The sequence below is a fragment of the Diplotaxodon limnothrissa genome, linkage group LG6 (assembly GCF_057381915.1).
Source record: "Diplotaxodon limnothrissa isolate DT_005_m linkage group LG6, D_limnothrissa_male_GT1.1, whole genome shotgun sequence".
Lineage (NCBI taxonomy): Eukaryota > Metazoa > Chordata > Actinopteri > Cichliformes > Cichlidae > Diplotaxodon > Diplotaxodon limnothrissa.
In genome coordinates, this window is record NC_140601.1 from 28,305,686 (window position 1) to 28,324,291 (window position 18,606).

The window sequence follows — 18,606 nt, forward strand, 5'->3', positions numbered from 1 at the left end:
CTTTGGACTTGATGTGATCGCAGCCAAAATCTCCTCAGCTTTGCAAAAGTTCAACTGAAAACAAGCAGTCAAAGGTTGTATATTTATAAACTTTCAGCATAGAACGTTCATACCCTGAACAGCAAACATCATCATTATGATGTATGGGGCAAATTTGCATATTTTGGAATGTATGCTCATTTGAACTGTATGGTGCTCGTCTCCAAGCAACTGCTACACAAAACAGGTCAAGTCAAGTGGCTTTTATTGTCATTTTAACCACGTGCAGAGGTGCTGTACAGAGTGAAACGAGACAGCGTTCCTCCGAGACCCTGGTGCTATATATGACATATACGGACAAACCCAGGACTACATAAAGTGCAGTGTGCATAAATTGCAAAAATAAACAAGACAAAACAGTGCAAAACGTGACAGAACAGGACGAAACAGACACAAGACAATGGAAATGTGCAAAATGCTGAGTATTGTGCAAAAGTAACTTGGTGTCTGTATGTATGTATATGAGTGTGAGATACTGCAGATAAGTGCTTGGTAGTGACATGTGTGAAGGTGTGCGTGTGCCAGTGCAGTCACTGAGTGTTCAGGGGTCTGACGGCTTGTGGGAAGAAACTTTTCCGTAGTTTGGTAGCGAGGGCCCGGATGTTGTGGGACCTCTTTCCAGAAGGCAGCAGGGTGAAGAGTGTGTTTGAAGGCTGTGTGGGGTCCTCCAGCAAGCGGGTGTTATAAGGAGGGGAGAGGGGCTCCAATGACCTTCTTAGCTGCTCTCACAATCCGTTGTAGGGTACTGCGATCCAATACGCTGCAGTTACCATACCAGACAGTGATGCAGCTACTTAGGATGCTCTCATTAGTCCCACTGTAAAAGGTGGTGAGAATGGATGGTGGGAGATGGGCTTTCCTCAGCTTCTGCATGAAGTAGAGACGCTGCTGGGCCTTCTTGGTTATGGAGCTGGTGTTGAGGGAGCAGGAGTGGTTCTCCGCCAGGTGGACACCAAGAAATCTGGTGCTCTTGACGACCTCCACAGAGGATCCATTCATGTTAAGTGGGCAGTGATCCCACTGTGCTCTCCTGAAGTCAACGATCTCTTTTGTTTTGTTTTGGTGTGCTGGGGGAGCAGCACAGCAAAGAAGGACTCATCCAGGCTGGAGAAACTGATCAGGAGGGCTAGCTCTGTGGTCGGCATGAAGCTGGACACTCTGGTGACAGTGGCAGAGAAAAGGACATTAAAGAAACTGATGGACATTATGAACAATGCTGGGCATCCTCTGCACATGGCCATTAACAACCAGAAGAGTCTGTTCAGTGACAGGTTGCTTCTCCCAAAGACAAGAACTAACAGACTTAAAAACTCCTTTGTCCCACACGCCATCAGACTGTTTAACTCCTCTCTGGAGGGGAGAGGGAGGGGAAACAGGAGGACAAAGGAGGGGGGAACAACTAAGCTGTAGTGCCTCTTCACCTCACTGTGCAATACCTTTTGTGCAATACTTTTGTAAATAGTCAACAGTGCAATAGACTCAATACTTGAAATGTGCAATTCACTTGTATTTTTATTTTTTATTCCTATTTATTCTATTTATCCCCTTCGTATATGCTGCTGTTCCTCACAAGCTGCAGATCCAGTTGTGTGCAGCACCTGTGCATCATTATAGGTGAGCCAAGGATCTGATGTAGAGTGTGGACTCTCCTCAGGATGGACAGAATTACAGATGCAGCAGCTGTTTCCGATGTATGGAAACCTGACACACAAACAAAAGTTTACAGTATCAGTGTAAAATAATTCATTTTGTCCAGGTTGAGAAGGTGAGCTTTGGTCCTTGTGCACCACGTGTACTCACCTGAAGCCGTCTCTAGTCTGAATTTTATTTTCCATTATTTATCCACCGCCCAAATGTTTCACTACGCTACTGCAAAAAGGTAAAAACACAAACACACAATTAGACGCTGAGCACTAGATGTGCATGTATGCTAGTGATGTGTCGAGTAATGGAGGGGGCGTTTCCGCGATGCACGTATCGAGGCTTGCTTCATTTATGGGAGGAGCTGAAAATGATGACGTCCGAAGCCTCGCTGCCCGGCTGTACCACGTGACTGGTTCATGAAGTGGTTCGAACTTTGCCGCGAGATGTGACAGCGATACAAACCCCTCAGACTTCAATCAAAATGTGGGTGTTTGATGGAGAGCTGCGGTTAGTGAGAGTTGGAGACAGCTGGGAGGCAGTTTGGAGGTTTATGAGAGTGAGGAGAGAAACTCAGGAGAGAATGGAGCCAGCTAAGAAGAGGAGGATGTCCTCCCCTGTGTGGGAACATTTTGATCTTATTCCTCCCAACAAGGTATTTCTACAGAAGATGTATTTTCATAATACTGATGGTGCAATACAATTTAAGTTAAGCTGTATTTACTTTTGTACAAGGTGAAGTGTTTGCTATGTGCCAGGGAGCTGGGATATAACAACAACACCTCATCCATGCTTAGGCACTACAGAGCTTTGCATGAGAATAAGGGGAACAGCGATTGTTGAGCAAGACCAGGTGAGCCATCAAATGCCATGATAATAATAGCATGCCGTAATGTTACTAAATGATATAACAATATTATACAAACTGTAATAAGTTACGTGTGTGATATTTATATTTGTGCTTTGTTTTTATTGTCTTTCCTCAGGAGAACAATCTCAAATAGATGAAAACCTGGTTAGCATGGTGATTGAGGACTCCCAGCCATTTAGCATTGTGGAGGACAAAGGATTTATAAGATTTGTTAAATCATTAAATCCTAGCTATGTTCTCCCCACTAAAAAGGTCATAAAAGCAGTGAAAATTTAGTTTTTACTGAATAAAATATGGGCAGGACTGACGCCTCAGTGTGTAGCTGTCCATACCTCAACGTTACAAAAGCACAACCACTGTCCACACCCCAACCACACCTCACCTCACAGTAAATGATCATTTCCATTTTAAGCATTTCCAAATAATCATTTTCCATACTGCCAGTATAAATATACACAGTATACTGCATCACTACAATATACATGTTTTACACACTCCTTTTGTTGTTGACATTTACAGGCTGTGTGCAAAAGGCCACACTCTTCAAATTCATGCCAACTAATATTTTTACGTCCAGTAGGTGTCCTACTAGAGCAAATAAAGCTTCAAGAAGCTTTGCGCTGGGGTGAACCAATTGGATGAAAAGCTTCAATGCTTCATCTGCCCATCACTAATGTATGCATGAGCTTTGAAATGTAAACATTTTGGGGGACGTTATTCTCTTACTTATTAAACACATGCTCCCATCCACTCTCTTGGTCCAGAAGCTCCATAATCCAAGTGTCCCAACTCAGGTCTGATGGCATTTTTTCAGTGGTGTTTTTAACCTCTTGGGAACTTTCACTACATTCCTTACTTGATGCAGAAAGAAGAAACGAGTCCATATCCAACCTTCAGAGCAGAGGCGATTAAGATCGGTATGGGTGTCACAGGTGTACCAGTCCGCCTTTTCTTCCAGGGCGAGAGGGGTTGCCATTCTTGTTCGCAGAACTATTCCTTTTATATTCAAAACTCAGATATGTGATCCAGGTGGGAGGTTCATACTTGTTACAGGTACAGTCAACTCCACCCCTGTAGTCCTCTTGAACATCTATGCCCCTAATTTTGACAACCCTGACTTCTTTAGTAAAATATTCAATCTTGTCTCACAATACAATGACCATAATATCATTATCGGTGGTGATTTTAATTGTTATTTCGGTCCATTGTTGGATAGGTCTTCTGCGTCCCTGGCCCCAACCTTGAGAGCTGTTTCTGTACTCAATACTCTTACTAAATCTTTGGACTTGGTTGACATTTGGAGGCACCAGCATCCGTTAGAAAAGCAATACTCTTTCTTCTCCCCTGTCCATGGCAGCTTCAGTAGAATTGACTATTTTCTTATTGATTCCAGGCTTATTTCGAAAGTGGTTAGTTCCACTTATCACAGTATTTTAGTTTCGGACCACGCACCTCTCTCAACGGTAATTGACTTCAACCTATATACCCCCCAATACAATTGGAAATTTAACCCCTCTTTATATCTAAATGACTCTTTTACGGTTTACCTATCTACTAAAATCGCAGAATTTTTACAATTTAATGATAATGGTGTAGTTTCAGACTCTGTTTTGTGGGAGTCCTTTAAAGTCGTTATTAGAGGCCATATTATTGCTTATCAAGCTTCTCAGAAGAGGGACAAACTCAGGCTGCGTACTAATATTGAGGCAGAGCTGTCTGTGTTGGAGGAGAAGTATCGCGATACCGGGGCTGCTGACACACTTAATACCATTCTCAAATTGAAATATGACTACAACCACATGTTGGGGGAGCAGGTCATGAATTGTATTCGTCGATTAAAACAGAAGCATTTTGAGCTTGGTGAAAAGGCTGACAAGGTGCTTTCCAGACAGCTGAAGGGCATTCAAGCTGAAAGGGCGATACACAGAATTCTCTCTGCAACTGGCCAGTTGCTGTCCGATCACAAGCAGATAAATGACAGATTTCGCAGTTTTTATTGTCAGTTATACACATCTAGTACTACGGCCACAGTTGCTGAAATCACTAATTTTCTTAATGCTTTAGACATCCCGACTCTTCCTGAGGCTGCACGGGGCTTACTCGATGCAGACTTTACGCTGGAGGAAATTAGAAATGCAATCTGCTCCTTTCCTAATGGAAAAGCATGTGGTCCGGACGGTTTCGGGATAGAGCTTTATAAGACACATATTGACGTTATCGCTCCCCTGCTACTTCGGATGGTAAATTGCGCAGTGTTAAACGGCTCATTCCCTCATTCTTTCTACGATGCCCATATATGTCTCCTCCTGAAAAAAGACAGAGACGAAACTAATGTTTCTTCCTATCGTCCCCTAAGTCTTCTCAACTCAGACCAAAAGATAATTGCTAAAGTCCTAACCAACCGGTTAAATAAGCACATAGGCTCTATAATTCATCCTGACCAATCGGGTTTTATCCCCAATAGATTCTCTTTTTCTAATACTAGATGTCTCTTAAATGCGATGTACTCAACGACACTGCCCAATTCTGCGGTGATTTCACTCGATGCCCAGCAGGCTTTCGACCAAGTGGAATGGAGTTATTTGTTTGCTACTCTTGAAAAATTTGGTTTTGGGTCGAATTTTTTGAATATGATTAAGTTGCTTTACGCTTGCCCTCGTTCCTCGGTCCTTACCAACCATGAGAGGTCGCTCCCGTTCCTCTTACACCGTGGGACAAGGCAGGGTTGTTGCCTCTCTCCAATGCTTTTTGCTTTAGCTCTTGAGCCGTTGGCCATTGCCATCAGAGCCAATTCCCATATCTCTGGTATAAATTGTGGCACGTCAGAGTACACCATCGGTCTGTATGCAGATGATATCATATTGGCTCTTTCAGATTTAAAGATCTCCCTTCCTCCACTTCTTAAGCTGATTGACAGCTTTGGCCACCTATCAGGGTTCACCATAAATTGGAAGAAGTCTGTTCTTATGCCGCTGTCGTCTGGTCTGGGCCCTGATTTCCTGTCTAGTTTGCCCTTTAAGGTCTCCCAGGATTACTTTTCATACCTGGGTATTAACATCCCTAGGAACTCAAAACTCCTCTTCAGGCTTAATTATTCGGTTCTAACTGATGAGCTCAAGTGTAAACTTCTCCCACTTTCAATGATTGGCCGTATCAATATAATCAAAATGGTTGTGCTCCCTAAATTCATGTACCTATTCCAGAACGTTCCTATTTTTCTCAGGTCTTCCTTTTTCAAAGCGTTGGATGCCATTATCATGCCTTTCGTTTGGGCCTACAAGCCCCCCCGCATCTCGAAGTCTCACTTGCAAAAGCCCTCGGACGAGGGTGGTCTGGGCCTTCCAGTTTTCAGACATTATTACTGGGCCTGTAATGCCAGAGCCTGGGTCTTCTGGAATCTGCCTATAGTTGGTGATGCTGTGGGATGCAGGTCCAGCCCTAAATGGCTCGAATTGGAGCTTAGCACTGCTATCGAGCACACTGGAGCATCCTTGCCAGCTATCTTATTTTCAAAATCGGTTATTAAAAGTGCATGTGATGACTTTATTCTTTGCAACTCCGTAAAAATATTGAATCAAATTAAGAGAATCTTGAACCTCCCGGTAGTGTCAACTTTTGCCCCGATCTGCCACAATCCTAGCTTTACGCCTAGTACAATGGATGCTGCTTTCAAACAATGGCCTGTCAAAGGGTTAATTGCTATAAAGGATCTTTATATTGACAATCATTTTGCCTCTTTTGCTCAGCTTCAGACAAAGTACAATCTCCCTACAAGTCATTTTTTTCGGTACTTACAAATTAGGAATTATGTCAAGCAAGCATTCTCAAATTTAGATACCATCCCCATACAGCATGTCTTTTACAATATGATGAACGAACCTCCCACCTCAAAACACTTAATTTCTCGGCTTGTCAACCTTTTTTCTTCGGCAGCCCCCTCTTGCCATATTAAAGAGGCTTGGACAAGGGACACTGGTTTGGTTATCTCTGACGATCTATGGGCTGAAGTGTTAAGTCGGATAAAACTATGCTCTGTTAACGCCCGGCTTCAGTTAATTCAATTTAAGGTTGTCCATAGACTGCACTATTCCAAAACCAAATTGAACAAGATTTTTCCTAACGTTTCCCCCAAATGTGATAAATGTAAACTTGTGGACGGTACTCTTGGGCATCTTTTTTGGTCCTGTTCTACGCTTACAGCCTTTTGGACTAGTATTTTTAGTTTCTATAGCACTGTTTATGATAGGCAACTGTATCCTGACTGTCTTATGGTGATCCTGGGCTGCTCCGGCGACTCCTTGGCACTTCCCTTTGCTGTTCAACAGGCCCTCATGTTTGGTATGGTGATTGCCAAACGTTTGATTCTGGGGGAGTGGAAATCTGCCTCCCCTCCCTGCTTCAAGAGGTGGCTCGAGGAGATGGTCTCCTGTCTATACCTGGAAGAAATTCGGTTCTCTACGTCTGATTCCATGGAGAAGTTCAGGAAGATATGGGGGCCCTTTATAGACCACATTAAGAAGGACAGTCCACGCCCTGGGTCCTGACCACATTGTTTTAACTGCTTTCATTCTGAGCTGTTGCCCATAACTGTTTTTGCATGATTGTTATCAGCTCCTCCTAGCGATCTTTGGATTTGATCTTGTGGATTGGACTCACTAGATTGTGAGTTGTTTGACATGTATACCAGTTGCTTTGTTTGCTTCTCTGCTGTTTTTAATAAGTGCTGGCCTTGTACCCTGTTGTGTGGTTTGTTGCTCTGTTTTTTTTGTTTGTTTGTTTGTTTTTTTTGGTTGTTATTGTCTTTATTGTCTGTGTTCTTCTGTCCCGCTGTTTGTGAATGTGTAAAAAAATTTTGAAACTTGCATAAATAAATACATTAAAAAAAAAGAAAAAAAAAGAAAGAAGAAACGAGTCAGGGATGCATAGCAAGCACAACAAGACACCAGCAGCCCAGACCTTTCACCAACTGAAGACATTTGCAGCACCATAAAACATGACAGAGAAGAGCTGGGACTATGTGAAAGGGTGAAGTGCTGCAGTAAAGTTGCAATGGTCCTATCTTTTATACAGTCTATAGTTCACTCTATTCGATTACCCTTTTCTCATGTTTTTGTTAGTTAGGGAGATAAGACATTGTTATTTGGTTTTATTCTTTTCATAAATAAGTTTTGTACATCCTTTAGATACGGTCCCTTTTGTTTGTTGTTTTGGGGTCCACCCCGAAGCTGTAGTTCGCTCCTTTCCTTTGTTAGAATTCAATCACTGTGAAAAAAAATCACCATCAAAATTGTACTGGTTGTGTGATGTGCTGCTTGGGGTCAGACAGGGGTGGATCACCCTTATATTATGGTCTGGCCACCCTTAGACAGGCCATAACACTAACTAAAATGAAAATTAAAACTAGACTTATAACTGGCTGGCTGGTGTCCTTACCAGTGTCCTTGGGTCTGAACTGTGGGCTCCTCTTTCCAGGTGTTCGTACTGCCTGAGTGGCACCAAGGTGTGCTGTCTTGCCTCTTTTGGGTTTTCTGCATGTTTCTGGCTCAACATGCAAGTATCCACTTCTTGACGTTCGCTGTTGGTTGCAGCCACTTGAGGTTTTTGGGCTCATTTGGGTTCTCAACACTGGGCGACTTTGATGGGAGTGAAAGCATCCTCACAACATAAATCACCACACTACCTGCTTTTGTTTCAGGTTTTTTCTTTATCCTTGTTAACATGTTTGGGTACTGGGTTTACCTGTAATGCATTTTGTGCTCCAAAAGCTGTTATTTTGTGCAGCTGTGCTCCAAAAGCTGTAAGCATGACCTTTCTTATCATTAGATTGTGCCACACCAGCACCTGAGAGAAAAGCTTTGAGTTTGATTTTGTGTTTGTGTTTTGCAGGCACTCAGGAGAATAAGTCATGATGTTTCTTGTGTTTGTCATGTTAGTATCTCAGTGCTTGTCAATCACCAGTCAACAGTGTCACCACTGTGAACAACATCCTGCGACTGTTTGAGCCAAAACCTTCGAGAAGTCCCTGCAGCTGCTTCAAAACTCATCACTGAGCTCGATCTCTCTTTTAACACGCTGGAGACAACAATGAAAGATGACTTTCTTTCATATGCTGCTTTGAGGGCTTTGCTGATGAAGTTCAGCCAAAACAGGAAACATGCAGCAGGAGACAGTAACTTGTTAAAATGTTATAAAAGGTACAATTAAAGATTTTCACCCTACAGGGTTGTCAATGATCCAAGGATAAATGTCTAATTTGGTCAAAAGTTTATAAGCCATTTCTGGAGAGACTGCAGTGGAAATGTTGTCACTTTTGGACTTTGCTACCTGCAGCTAAACATTTACAGCTAAATCATTTATTTAAAAGCAGAAGCTGCAACTGATCGAGTGAATGTTTGTCTGAAAACTTAAACTGAACTCCAAGCGTACCATTGCTCCAGCTTACCATCTTTACCTGAGTGAATCAGTTTGTTGAACAATCTAAATGATTCAGAAACTTCTGTGACATCAACTTAACTAAGGCTCATTACAAATTTCACAAAACACTGCTGAATACTTTTAATATTTTTTTTATTAGTTATTTTTGTTTTGTTGTTATTTTGATTTTAATAAAACAAAATAACATAAAGAATCAAATTGTTTCTTTGTTTTTTTAAATTTAATTTATTTTACAAATAAATTAATAATAATATTAATAATAATAACAACAAATTAGTGCTGTCAGCGTAAACGTCATTAGTTAAAATGACGTTAACGCTGACAGCACTAATTTGTTGTTCCAGAGAGCAAGCCAAACACTGGTCTAGAAAAGGACGATCTCTAGTAGTGCTGCACTACTAGTAGATTTTGTTTTAACCTCCTAGGACCTGGTGTCCACATATGTGGACATAACATTTATGAGACCAAAATACAAAATTTTGCTCTTCAAAAACCTGATATCCACTTATGAGGGAGGACATTACACTGCCCCTGTTCAATCGAACTTTAAAATGAATGTCCTCATATGTGGATCTCATTTTTTTGAGAAACAAAAAAAAGATAGTCCGAATCTGATGTCTTTGTTTTCACATTCATCAGGTCCCAATCAACCCAAATGGCACAGAGAAATTAAAAATGCATGCCATGAAAGAGTTCAGGTCTTAGGATGTTAAAAATGTCCCTGCTGATGAGACCAGTGAATGTGGGGCGACAGTGGCAAGAAAAAACTCCCTCCTGGAGGAAGAAATCTTGGGAGGACCAGGCTCTCTGGGAGGACCCTCCCTCCTGAGGGCAATACTTACCAGTACTTGTCCTCCAGTGTGCGATGGTGGGCTGGGACGAGTGTTGTTTCTTCTCAGCATGATGATGACCTTCCTTCCATTTCCTGTTTCAGAACTGAGAATGAAGACAAAACTGGTTAACAAGGTAACAGGACATTTAAAAATTCTCTCACTTCAGGATGAGATGCTGTGTCTTCTTACGTTTCTCTTGTAAAACAGCATGTAGGCCGAGTGCTGCTGTTCCTCACAAGCTGCCGATCCGGTTGTGTGGAGCACCTGTGCGTCATTATAGGTGAGCCAGCGATCTGATGTAGAGTGCTGACTCTCCTCAGGATGGACAGAACTACAGATGTAGTGTCCTGAAATCACATTAAGACAAATGAATCCAACTTCTGGAAGTCAGCTGATTCAAGCAAACAGTGATTTTGACTTAGTGCGTCTTAGAACATCAAAAGCTTTTGTGTGTGAGTCCTTCACTGAAAAGTAGAAAGTTTTCATTTTCTGTTTGTAACAAGTCTGTTGTTTTACCTGACTCTGTGCCTCCATAATGATTGATGATGCTGACAAGACTATAACAGCCACCACCCTGAGAAGGAACAAATCCAAAGAGTGTTAGTTTCACAAAGTCTCACATCAGAGCCATAATTAAGCTGATTTGCTGAGGCTACGTCCACACTAATGCGTTTTCGTTTGAAAACACATCGTTTTCTCTCCGCTTTGACCTCCCGTCCACACTGAGATGGCGTTTTCCTCAAGGAAAAACACAGCATCTTGAAAACGCTCTCGAAAACGCACACATTTCAAAACGGAGTTGTCCCGTCGCAGTGTGGACACTCGAAAACGCAGACTTTCTAAAACGATGACGCATTTTAGTCATGTGATGCAGTCATGTGAGCAATTAAACAAAGATAGCCGAGTGCATTATACAGCGGTTGTTTTGATTGCTCTCAACTTTGACAGCCCTAAAAAAGATTAATATCAGTTTGTACATGCTCCGGATAGCTTTTCTTCAAATTCTGTAATCCTCACTCACTTTTGCGCATGCGCAGGACTGGAACGTAAGCGTTTTCGGCCGTTTCAATGCAGACGCACAACTATTTGAAAATGACTGAAAACACTAGTGTGGACACGGAGTTTTCAAATCTATCAGGGCTAGTGTGGACGTAGCCTGAGACGTTCTGCAGTCTGTTTTTACCTGATTGGATGGCACCACCAAGTCCCTCTGCAGCCTGACGGGGTCATCCACCTTCTTAATGTTGTAGGTTTGTGTAAAGCCAAACCTCTTCAGATGCAAGATCAGGACTCTGGCAGAAAAGAAAAAAAAAAAACACAAACAAGGTAGAAAATAAGAAGAATGAGTGTCAAACACAAACAGAAGATGGGAGAAAACGACTGCTCAAGTATTGTCTCGAAAAACTCTGATATTTGATGCGCCACAGTTTGGAAACCTGGTCAGTCGATCAATTCTGATGTGACCTTACTCACCTTGGCAGTGTATCAAAAGACGACTTCAGTTCTGAGGCCGTCCCTCCACAATCACAGCGAAATTCTATTTCTTGTTCCTGAACAACAGCACAGAGAAAACAGGCTTTATGGTAGAAAGAAATCTCAACATATGCACACACACATACGCACAAACACTAACAAAAAAGGTGTGTTAAGATCGCTGACACTACAACTCTATTGGAATTTGTGATCTTACCTTCAAGTATGTCTCTAACATGTTTATAATAGACCCCTCTGGAACAAGGTCAAGAGACAAGCTGGTGAAGTCCTCGTGCTGTGATGATTGGTGACCACAGCTACACATTTCAGGAGTAACGTAGTTAAAGTAAAGATCAGGTAGGTGGAAAAGAGGTATATGAAAATATTGCAACCAGCTCTGCGTTTCTGAAAGACAGGCTTACCTCTTGCATGTCCTCATGTTTTCCATTTTAAAAATGTGATGCTCTTCTACTGGGCAGGTATAACTTTGGCCCAGGAGAGCTGCGTTCCTCTCCAGGTGAGGTGCGAGCCTTTTGACCTCATTGAGGAACAATGTTAGGAATTCATGAGCGTCCTGAAAGAAAAGCAGAGAGATTTAAAACAGTACATCAAAATCAGAAGGTAAAGCAAAAAAACAAAATGTCCAAATAGCTGACGCACTTTCTGTGCACTGCCGGTGTATTCAGGAGCTTGACTGCTGAATGCCTTCTTAAAAGCTCTTAGGTGGTGATCTTTAAGGCCATAATCTGTTGACTCATGACAGTCCCTGACATCAATGAGCCTTCTGTAGAAAGGAAAGGGTAAACAGACATTTCTGCTGTTAGATCTCTTTGTTCTTCAGGTTTTTGAAGAAAGTAGAAGGTTGACGTAGCGCACCTTAAGAGCTGAGCTTCTGGATCTGTGCTCCACAAAACCTCCTGACGCCTGATGTCTCTTATGAACTCCTCAATGTTGAGGAGGCTCTGCAGGCAGGAGTTCATGTAGCAGGTGTTTCCGATGTTTGGAAACCTGACACACACGCACAACGTTTACAGTATCAGTGTAAAAGAATTCATTTTCTCCACTTTGACAAAGTGAGCTTTGGTCTTTGTGCACCACGTGTACTCACCCGAAGCAGTCTATAGTCCCAGTTTGACTTTCTATTATTTCTCCACCGCATGCTACACTGCTCCAAAAAGGTAAAAACACAAACACAAAATTAGGAAAGATGTCAGGATGCTGAGCAGTGTATGTGCATGGATGCATGAGCTTTGAAGTTGAAACATTTTGGAGGACGTCTTTCTCTTACCTGTTAAACACATGCTCCCATCCACTCTCTTGGTCCAGAAGCTCCATAATCCAAGTGTCCCAACTCAGGTCTGCTGGGATCGTTTCCGTGGTGCTTCTTACCTGATATAAATATATAGGACATAGCTGTGTGCCTCATTGCTCTTAATTGCTCTCATTTAACTGTGATGAGTAAATGCTTGATGACAGTGACTCTTTCCATAAAACATACCTTCCCGGATTTAAAAAGAGTCTTCACAGTGTTGCTCTCTGCCTCTGCATCGCTGTCAGTTTGCTGCAGAGGACGAACAAACATAAGTTTATTAAAAAGTACATTTTAAAGAGAATGTGTATTTCATATGTTTTGTGTAAAAGCAAACCGAGGAACAGCAGAAGATGTGTCTCCATTTTCTCTTCTTTTGGCCATTTTCAGGGTTAGCTGGTGTGGCAGCAACAGAAGCATCCGGGATGCTGATGAGGACAAAAGTGTAAATGTTGTGGAAATTTATAAGAAGGAGTACATTTTGCTAATACAGATTGCTAATAAAAGTGAATAACTGTAATGGAATACCAACATGAACAAAATCATGTATTTTATACATTTACACTCTACATTTTCAAACGCTAATCTCTGCATCCATATAAATAATAGACAAGACTAGAAGGAGTAAAAAAGATGTAAATACACAAGGTGGAAGAAAAATGCCAATGAAAGGGAAATAAAAGAGCTCCAACCAAACCACTGCTATAAATATCTCCAGCAGCATTAAAGACTGGCGCATTTCTTTACCTCTGATGAGACGTAGAAGGAATTTCCTTCTCTGCCACGTTTTGTTTGTGTAATTTCTGTTTAGAAACAAGAAAAGCAACATCAGTAATGGCATAAAACAAACATACCAAGTGGGTCTCTCCATGAAAAGTGTCCAGTTAGAGAATTTGGTATTATTTCATATTATTTATCACTTTAGTGAGCTGTCAGCTCATGAAGCAGATATAGGAATATCTTTAAATAAAATAAAAACAATTTATTCATGCCTTAAATTGAGTTTTAAAGTTTGTCCTATGAAATACAAAATCCTTCATTTGGTTCTGATCAAAATTCAGTTTTTACAGAAATCATCCATGAAGCTTCAAAAATGCTTATTCACCATAAAAATATTTAGAGAAACATCCTGCAAGTCTCTTCGAACTTACCTTTCTGTGAAAAAAAAACGTTTAAACATCTTTGAACTTAATTTGAGGACATGGCTGTGTGCTAAATTGCTCTTAATTCTTCTCATTTAACTGTGATGAGTAAATGCTTGATGACAGTGACTCTTTCCATAAAACATACCTTCCAGAATTTAAAAAGAAACCAGCGACACTTTTTTTGTGTCTTCACAGTGTTGCTCTCTGCCTCTGCATCGCTGTCAGTTTGCTGCAGAGGACGAACAAACATACATTTATTAAAAAAGTAAAGTCACTTTAAATTAACAAGTGCAATTTAAAGAGAATGTGCATTTCATATGTTTTGTGTAAAAGCAAACCGAGGAACAGCAGAGGTGTCTCCATTTTCTCTTCTTTTGACCATTTTCAGTAACAGGAGCATCCGGGATGCTGATGAGGACAAAAGTGTAAATGTTATTTTTCAAAGTGCAAATTTTTAACAAGGAGTACATGCTGGAGATTGCAGATAAAAATTAATAACTGTAATGGAACAAAATCATGTATTTTGTACATTTACACTCTACATTTTCAAACGCTAATCTCTGAATCAATATAAATTATAGACAAGACTAGAAGTAGTAAAAAAGATGTAAATACAAAACACCAATAAAAGGGAAATAAAAGAGCTCCAACTCAACCACTGCTATAAATATCTCCAGCAGCATTAAAGACTGGTGCATTTCTTTACCTCTGATGAGACGTAGAAGGAATTTCCTTCTCTGCCACGTTTTGTTTGTGTGATTTCTGTTTAGAAACAAGAAAACCAACATCAGTAATGGCATAAAACAAAGTATATGGTATGAAAATACAAAATCCTTCATTTGGATTCAAAATTCAGTTTTTACAGAAATCATCCAAGAAGCTTCCTTAAAAGTTTCAAAAATGCTTGTTTACCATAAGAAAATATTCATAGAAATGTGCTGCGAGTCTCTTCAAACTTACCTTTCTGTGAAAAAGAAGTTTAAACATCTTTGGACTTGATGTGATCGCAGCCAAAATCTCCTCAGCTTTGCAAAAGTTCAACTGAAAACAAGCAGTCAAAGGTTGTATATTTATAAACTTTCAGCATAGAACGTTCATACCCTGAACAGCAAACATCATCATTATGATGTATGGGGCAAATTTGCATATTTTGGAATGTATGCTCATTTGAACTGTATGGTGCTCGTCTCCAAGCAACTGCTACACAAAACAGGTCAAGTCAAGTGGCTTTTATTGTCATTTTAACCACGTGCAGAGGTGCTGTACAGAGTGAAACGAGACAGCGTTCCTCCGAGACCCTGGTGCTATATATGACATATACGGACAAACCCAGGACTACATAAAGTGCAGTGTGCATAAATTGCAAAAATAAACAAGACAAAACAGTGCAAAACTAGACAGAACAGGACGAAACAGACACAAGACAATGGAAATGTGCAAAATGCTGAGTATTGTGCAAAAGTAACTTGGTGTCTGTATGTATGTATATGAGTGTGAGATACTGCAGATAAGTGCTTGGTAGTGACATGTGTGAAGGTGTGCGTGTGCCAGTGCAGTCACTGAGTGTTCAGGGGTCTGACGGCTTGTGGGAAGAAACTTTTCCGTAGTTTGGTAGCGAGGGCCCGGATGTTGTGGGACCTCTTTCCAGAAGGCAGCAGGGTGAAGAGTGTGTTTGAAGGCTGTGTGGGGTCCTCCAGCAAGCGGGTGTTATAAGGAGGGGAGAGGGGCTCCAATGACCTTCTTAGCTGCTCTCACAGTGTAGCTGTCCATACCTCAACGTTACAAAAGCACAACCACTGTCCACACCCCAACCACACCTCACCTCACAGTAAATGATCATTTCCATTTTAAGCATTTCCAAATAATCATTTTCCATACTGCCAGTATAAATATACACAGTATACTGCATCACTACAATATACAGTTGTGTGCAGCACCTGTGCATCATTATAGGTGAGCCAAGGATCTGATGTAGAGTGTGGACTCTCCTCAAGATGGACAGAATTACAGATGCAGCAGCTGTTTCCGATGTATGGAAACCTGACACACAAACAACAGTTTACAGTATCAGTGTAAAAAAATGTCCTTTGACCTTTACTTTTGTCAAACAGCGGCCATATGGACTTGTACTGAACATCGACAGCACGAGAGGTAACGTGGCAAAGTAACAGAATAACCGATTAAACAAAGATGCGCCAATACAATACGAGGAATAAAATAAATGAAATGAAATACAAAAAACAAAAATACGGCAGTGGCCCCTGTCTGTGCAGAACAAAATACAAAGAACTAAATCACACAAGGCTCCTTTAAAAAATGTGGAAGTGTTACATACATTTTTATAAATACTTACATTCCACAGAAATCTCAGCTCACTTGCAATACTGCAGCACACAGACGATCTCGCAGCTTATCCCTTGCATGGAGAAAATGGCCGCTCCACACTGCACATACAGGTCCTTTGCATCATACATTTAAGAAATACATCATCTTGTTAAAATACTGACGTTTTGCCACTGCACTACAATTATAACAATATGTTTCAATGAGTTATGTGCATATTTAACAATTCCCTACCAACAATTTAACTCCTTCACAACATTCCCGTTCCACATCCACAACAAAAAGAAAGGTAAACAGGAAGTCCCAAGATGCATTTCTTGTTAAGTTTTTTTGGAAAACTGCAGTTAACCCTTAAGCACTGCCCCCCCCCCCCCCCCCCCCCCCCCCCAGTGACCACAATATGCAACTACACAAACCTATAACATTAACAGCTTCAAGTGCACACAACATGCAGATAACCCAAGAAATAGCACAAGCAATAACATTAAATTACCCAACAACATTCTTGTCTTACCATACATGGAAACAAAGAAAAACATTTTAAGACCCCTTTTTGAACCTTAAATGGATATTTGGTTAACTGAAATGGAAAATATTATTAATTTACCACTCGGCTACACTCGCCCCTGCAATCAGTCAATGCCCTCGGTGGCTACTAAACCTCGACTGAATGGAAACCCCCCCCGCAGTGTTGTTTTTCTTTTTTTCTAAACAGAGCTGCCCCTAGACTTGTTCAAATCTGAGATGCCATGTCAGTGCTAATTGCTACAGCATTGCAGGCAGATTTGGGCAAATGAAACAGGTTTGAATGTGACCCTGCAGTACTGCAGATTTGACCTAAGGTGTCCACAGTCGTAAATTCCAGCAGAGATGCCAGAGGGATCAATTGCAACCCAACCAGTGAACCTGCAAATTGGTTTTGTATGGTTTTTTTGGCTTTTTCTCTACTCATTTTTTGTCATGTTGGATTATAGAATCAAGAACATTTGAATTCCCAGTCAACACAGAACACAGAAATAAGTGCATCTCTAGGCCTGGATGTGCCTTTCTCCTTCAAACGATCAAAACAAAATCAGCATTAGCTCAGAGTAGGTTGATTGGATAAGCATAGTTCAAGTGATTTAACTGATTATTATTTAGTTTTATTTCATTTAGCTTTTTTTCCTGCCAAACTGCTTTAATAAAATATCCTGTAATAGGTCCAAATGGTGGATATTCACTTTTTAAACTTTTGTTAAGCAGTGCAGGTAAAAATCCGAGTATTTATCCTTATTAGTGCAAATAGCTTTTACAGGTTACTCCAGCCCTTTAAATACTGTCCAGGCCCGTAAAATTGACCATGTTATTAAGAAGTGCACCAATCTAGAGGGGAGCTGTCATAACAGGTGGGACTGGTAGGATTTGACCTGCAAGGCTACTCAGGTTTTGCTTATCTCATCAGGGGAAGCAGGGAGGACGTGCCGACTTCAACGTATTTAGAGCTGGGCGAGTCCCCCCACCCACATCAGCTCCATCTGAATTGTGCATTTCCTTCTGGGTAAGACCCATAGGATCAGAGATTGCAACCTTTTAACCACAGAGCTGATCCAGGCTTCCTGTATTTGTGGTGCCGGTCCTGCTGATCCTACTGGAAGAGTTTTACAATAGAAAAACTGTCAAGTGCTGCTCTCTTGTGGTTAAAAGTGAGACTATCAGTAGCCATGTGACTGGCTTTTACTCTGCAGGAGACTAAATAAATAAAACAAAACTAACTGATGAATGAATGAATAATCTAAGAGTTCAAATAGATCGTGGCTTTTATTGGTCATATTCTTTTTTTCACTCTGAGACTGCCATTAAAATGTATATTCACAAATTACACTGTTTGCCAAATTTGTGTCAGTAAAACCAAACCATAGCAGGTCTCACATTCACTCCTCATGCTATCCCTTTGTCACAAATCACCCTTCACAGTGGTCTTCACACACTCCAACCTGCCTGCATTATTTTCTTCACCTCTCTGCATTGCCCGTTGTTTTGAATGGCACGCACCAGATACATAACACAGCTACCTTCACTACTTATACTTCTGCAGCTCTGTTGTTACACCTTTCTCCCACTCATTCACAAGTATTCTGTCTTCCTTCTACTGACTTTTATACCTCTTCTCTCCAGAGCACACATCCACCTGCTCCCTGCTCTCACAATGTCGCTTGCAAACATCAGTTCATGGAGACTCCAGCCTGACCCCATCAGTAAACCTACCCACCACTATTGCAAACAAGAAGAAGCTCAGAGTCAATCACTGATGTAATTCCACCCTCACCTTAAACCCATCTGGGACTCGTACTGAAAATCTCACCACTCTATCAAGGTACAACTCCTGACAAAGTCTCCTCTCAAAGCAAACATTCCTCTCAGTGCAGGTGATATGAAGAAGACACTGCTGAAAATAGCCCAGTAACCTGAAAAAGTGGGGAAACAATGCCTAGGAAATATGCTCACAAAACCCTAAATCAAAACAAATCTCACTGTATG

The 18,606-nt window shown here is 41.2% G+C and overlaps 1 protein-coding gene across 1 annotated transcript; it reads right to left on the minus strand.

Moving 5' to 3' along the window:
• Window positions 1–9,916: 9,916 nt before the first annotated feature.
• On the minus strand, window positions 9,917–14,733 carry LOC146630762 (ubiquitin carboxyl-terminal hydrolase 12-like). The gene is made up of 18 exons (XM_085356615.1): window positions 14,707–14,733; window positions 14,453–14,508; window positions 14,085–14,154; window positions 13,892–13,975; window positions 13,349–13,404; window positions 12,939–13,029; window positions 12,791–12,853; window positions 12,581–12,681; window positions 12,401–12,457; window positions 12,169–12,300; window positions 11,953–12,076; window positions 11,715–11,866; window positions 11,510–11,609; window positions 11,293–11,369; window positions 11,003–11,111; window positions 10,336–10,393; window positions 10,009–10,166; window positions 9,917–9,922 (listed from the first exon to the last, which is right to left on the minus strand). The coding sequence occupies exons 1-18, from the start codon at window positions 14,731–14,733 to the stop codon at window positions 9,917–9,919; spliced, it is 1,521 nt and encodes a 506-aa protein (XP_085212741.1).
• Between the last annotated feature and the right edge of the window lie 3,873 nt (window positions 14,734–18,606).

Excerpts from the sequence above, each read along its gene's own strand:
- LOC146630762 (XM_085356615.1), bottom strand. The coding sequence starts at position 14,733 with ATGTTTAAACTTCTTTTTCACAGAAAG. Across the intron at positions 13,030-13,348 it reads CCTTCTACGTCTCATCAGAG|CATCCCGGATGCTTCTGTTG; the intron begins GTAAAGAAATGC and ends TGTCCTCATCAG. Across the intron at positions 10,394-11,002 it reads TGGTGGTGCCATCCAATCAG|GGTGGTGGCTGTTATAGTCT; the intron begins GTAAAAACAGAC and ends GTTCCTTCTCAG.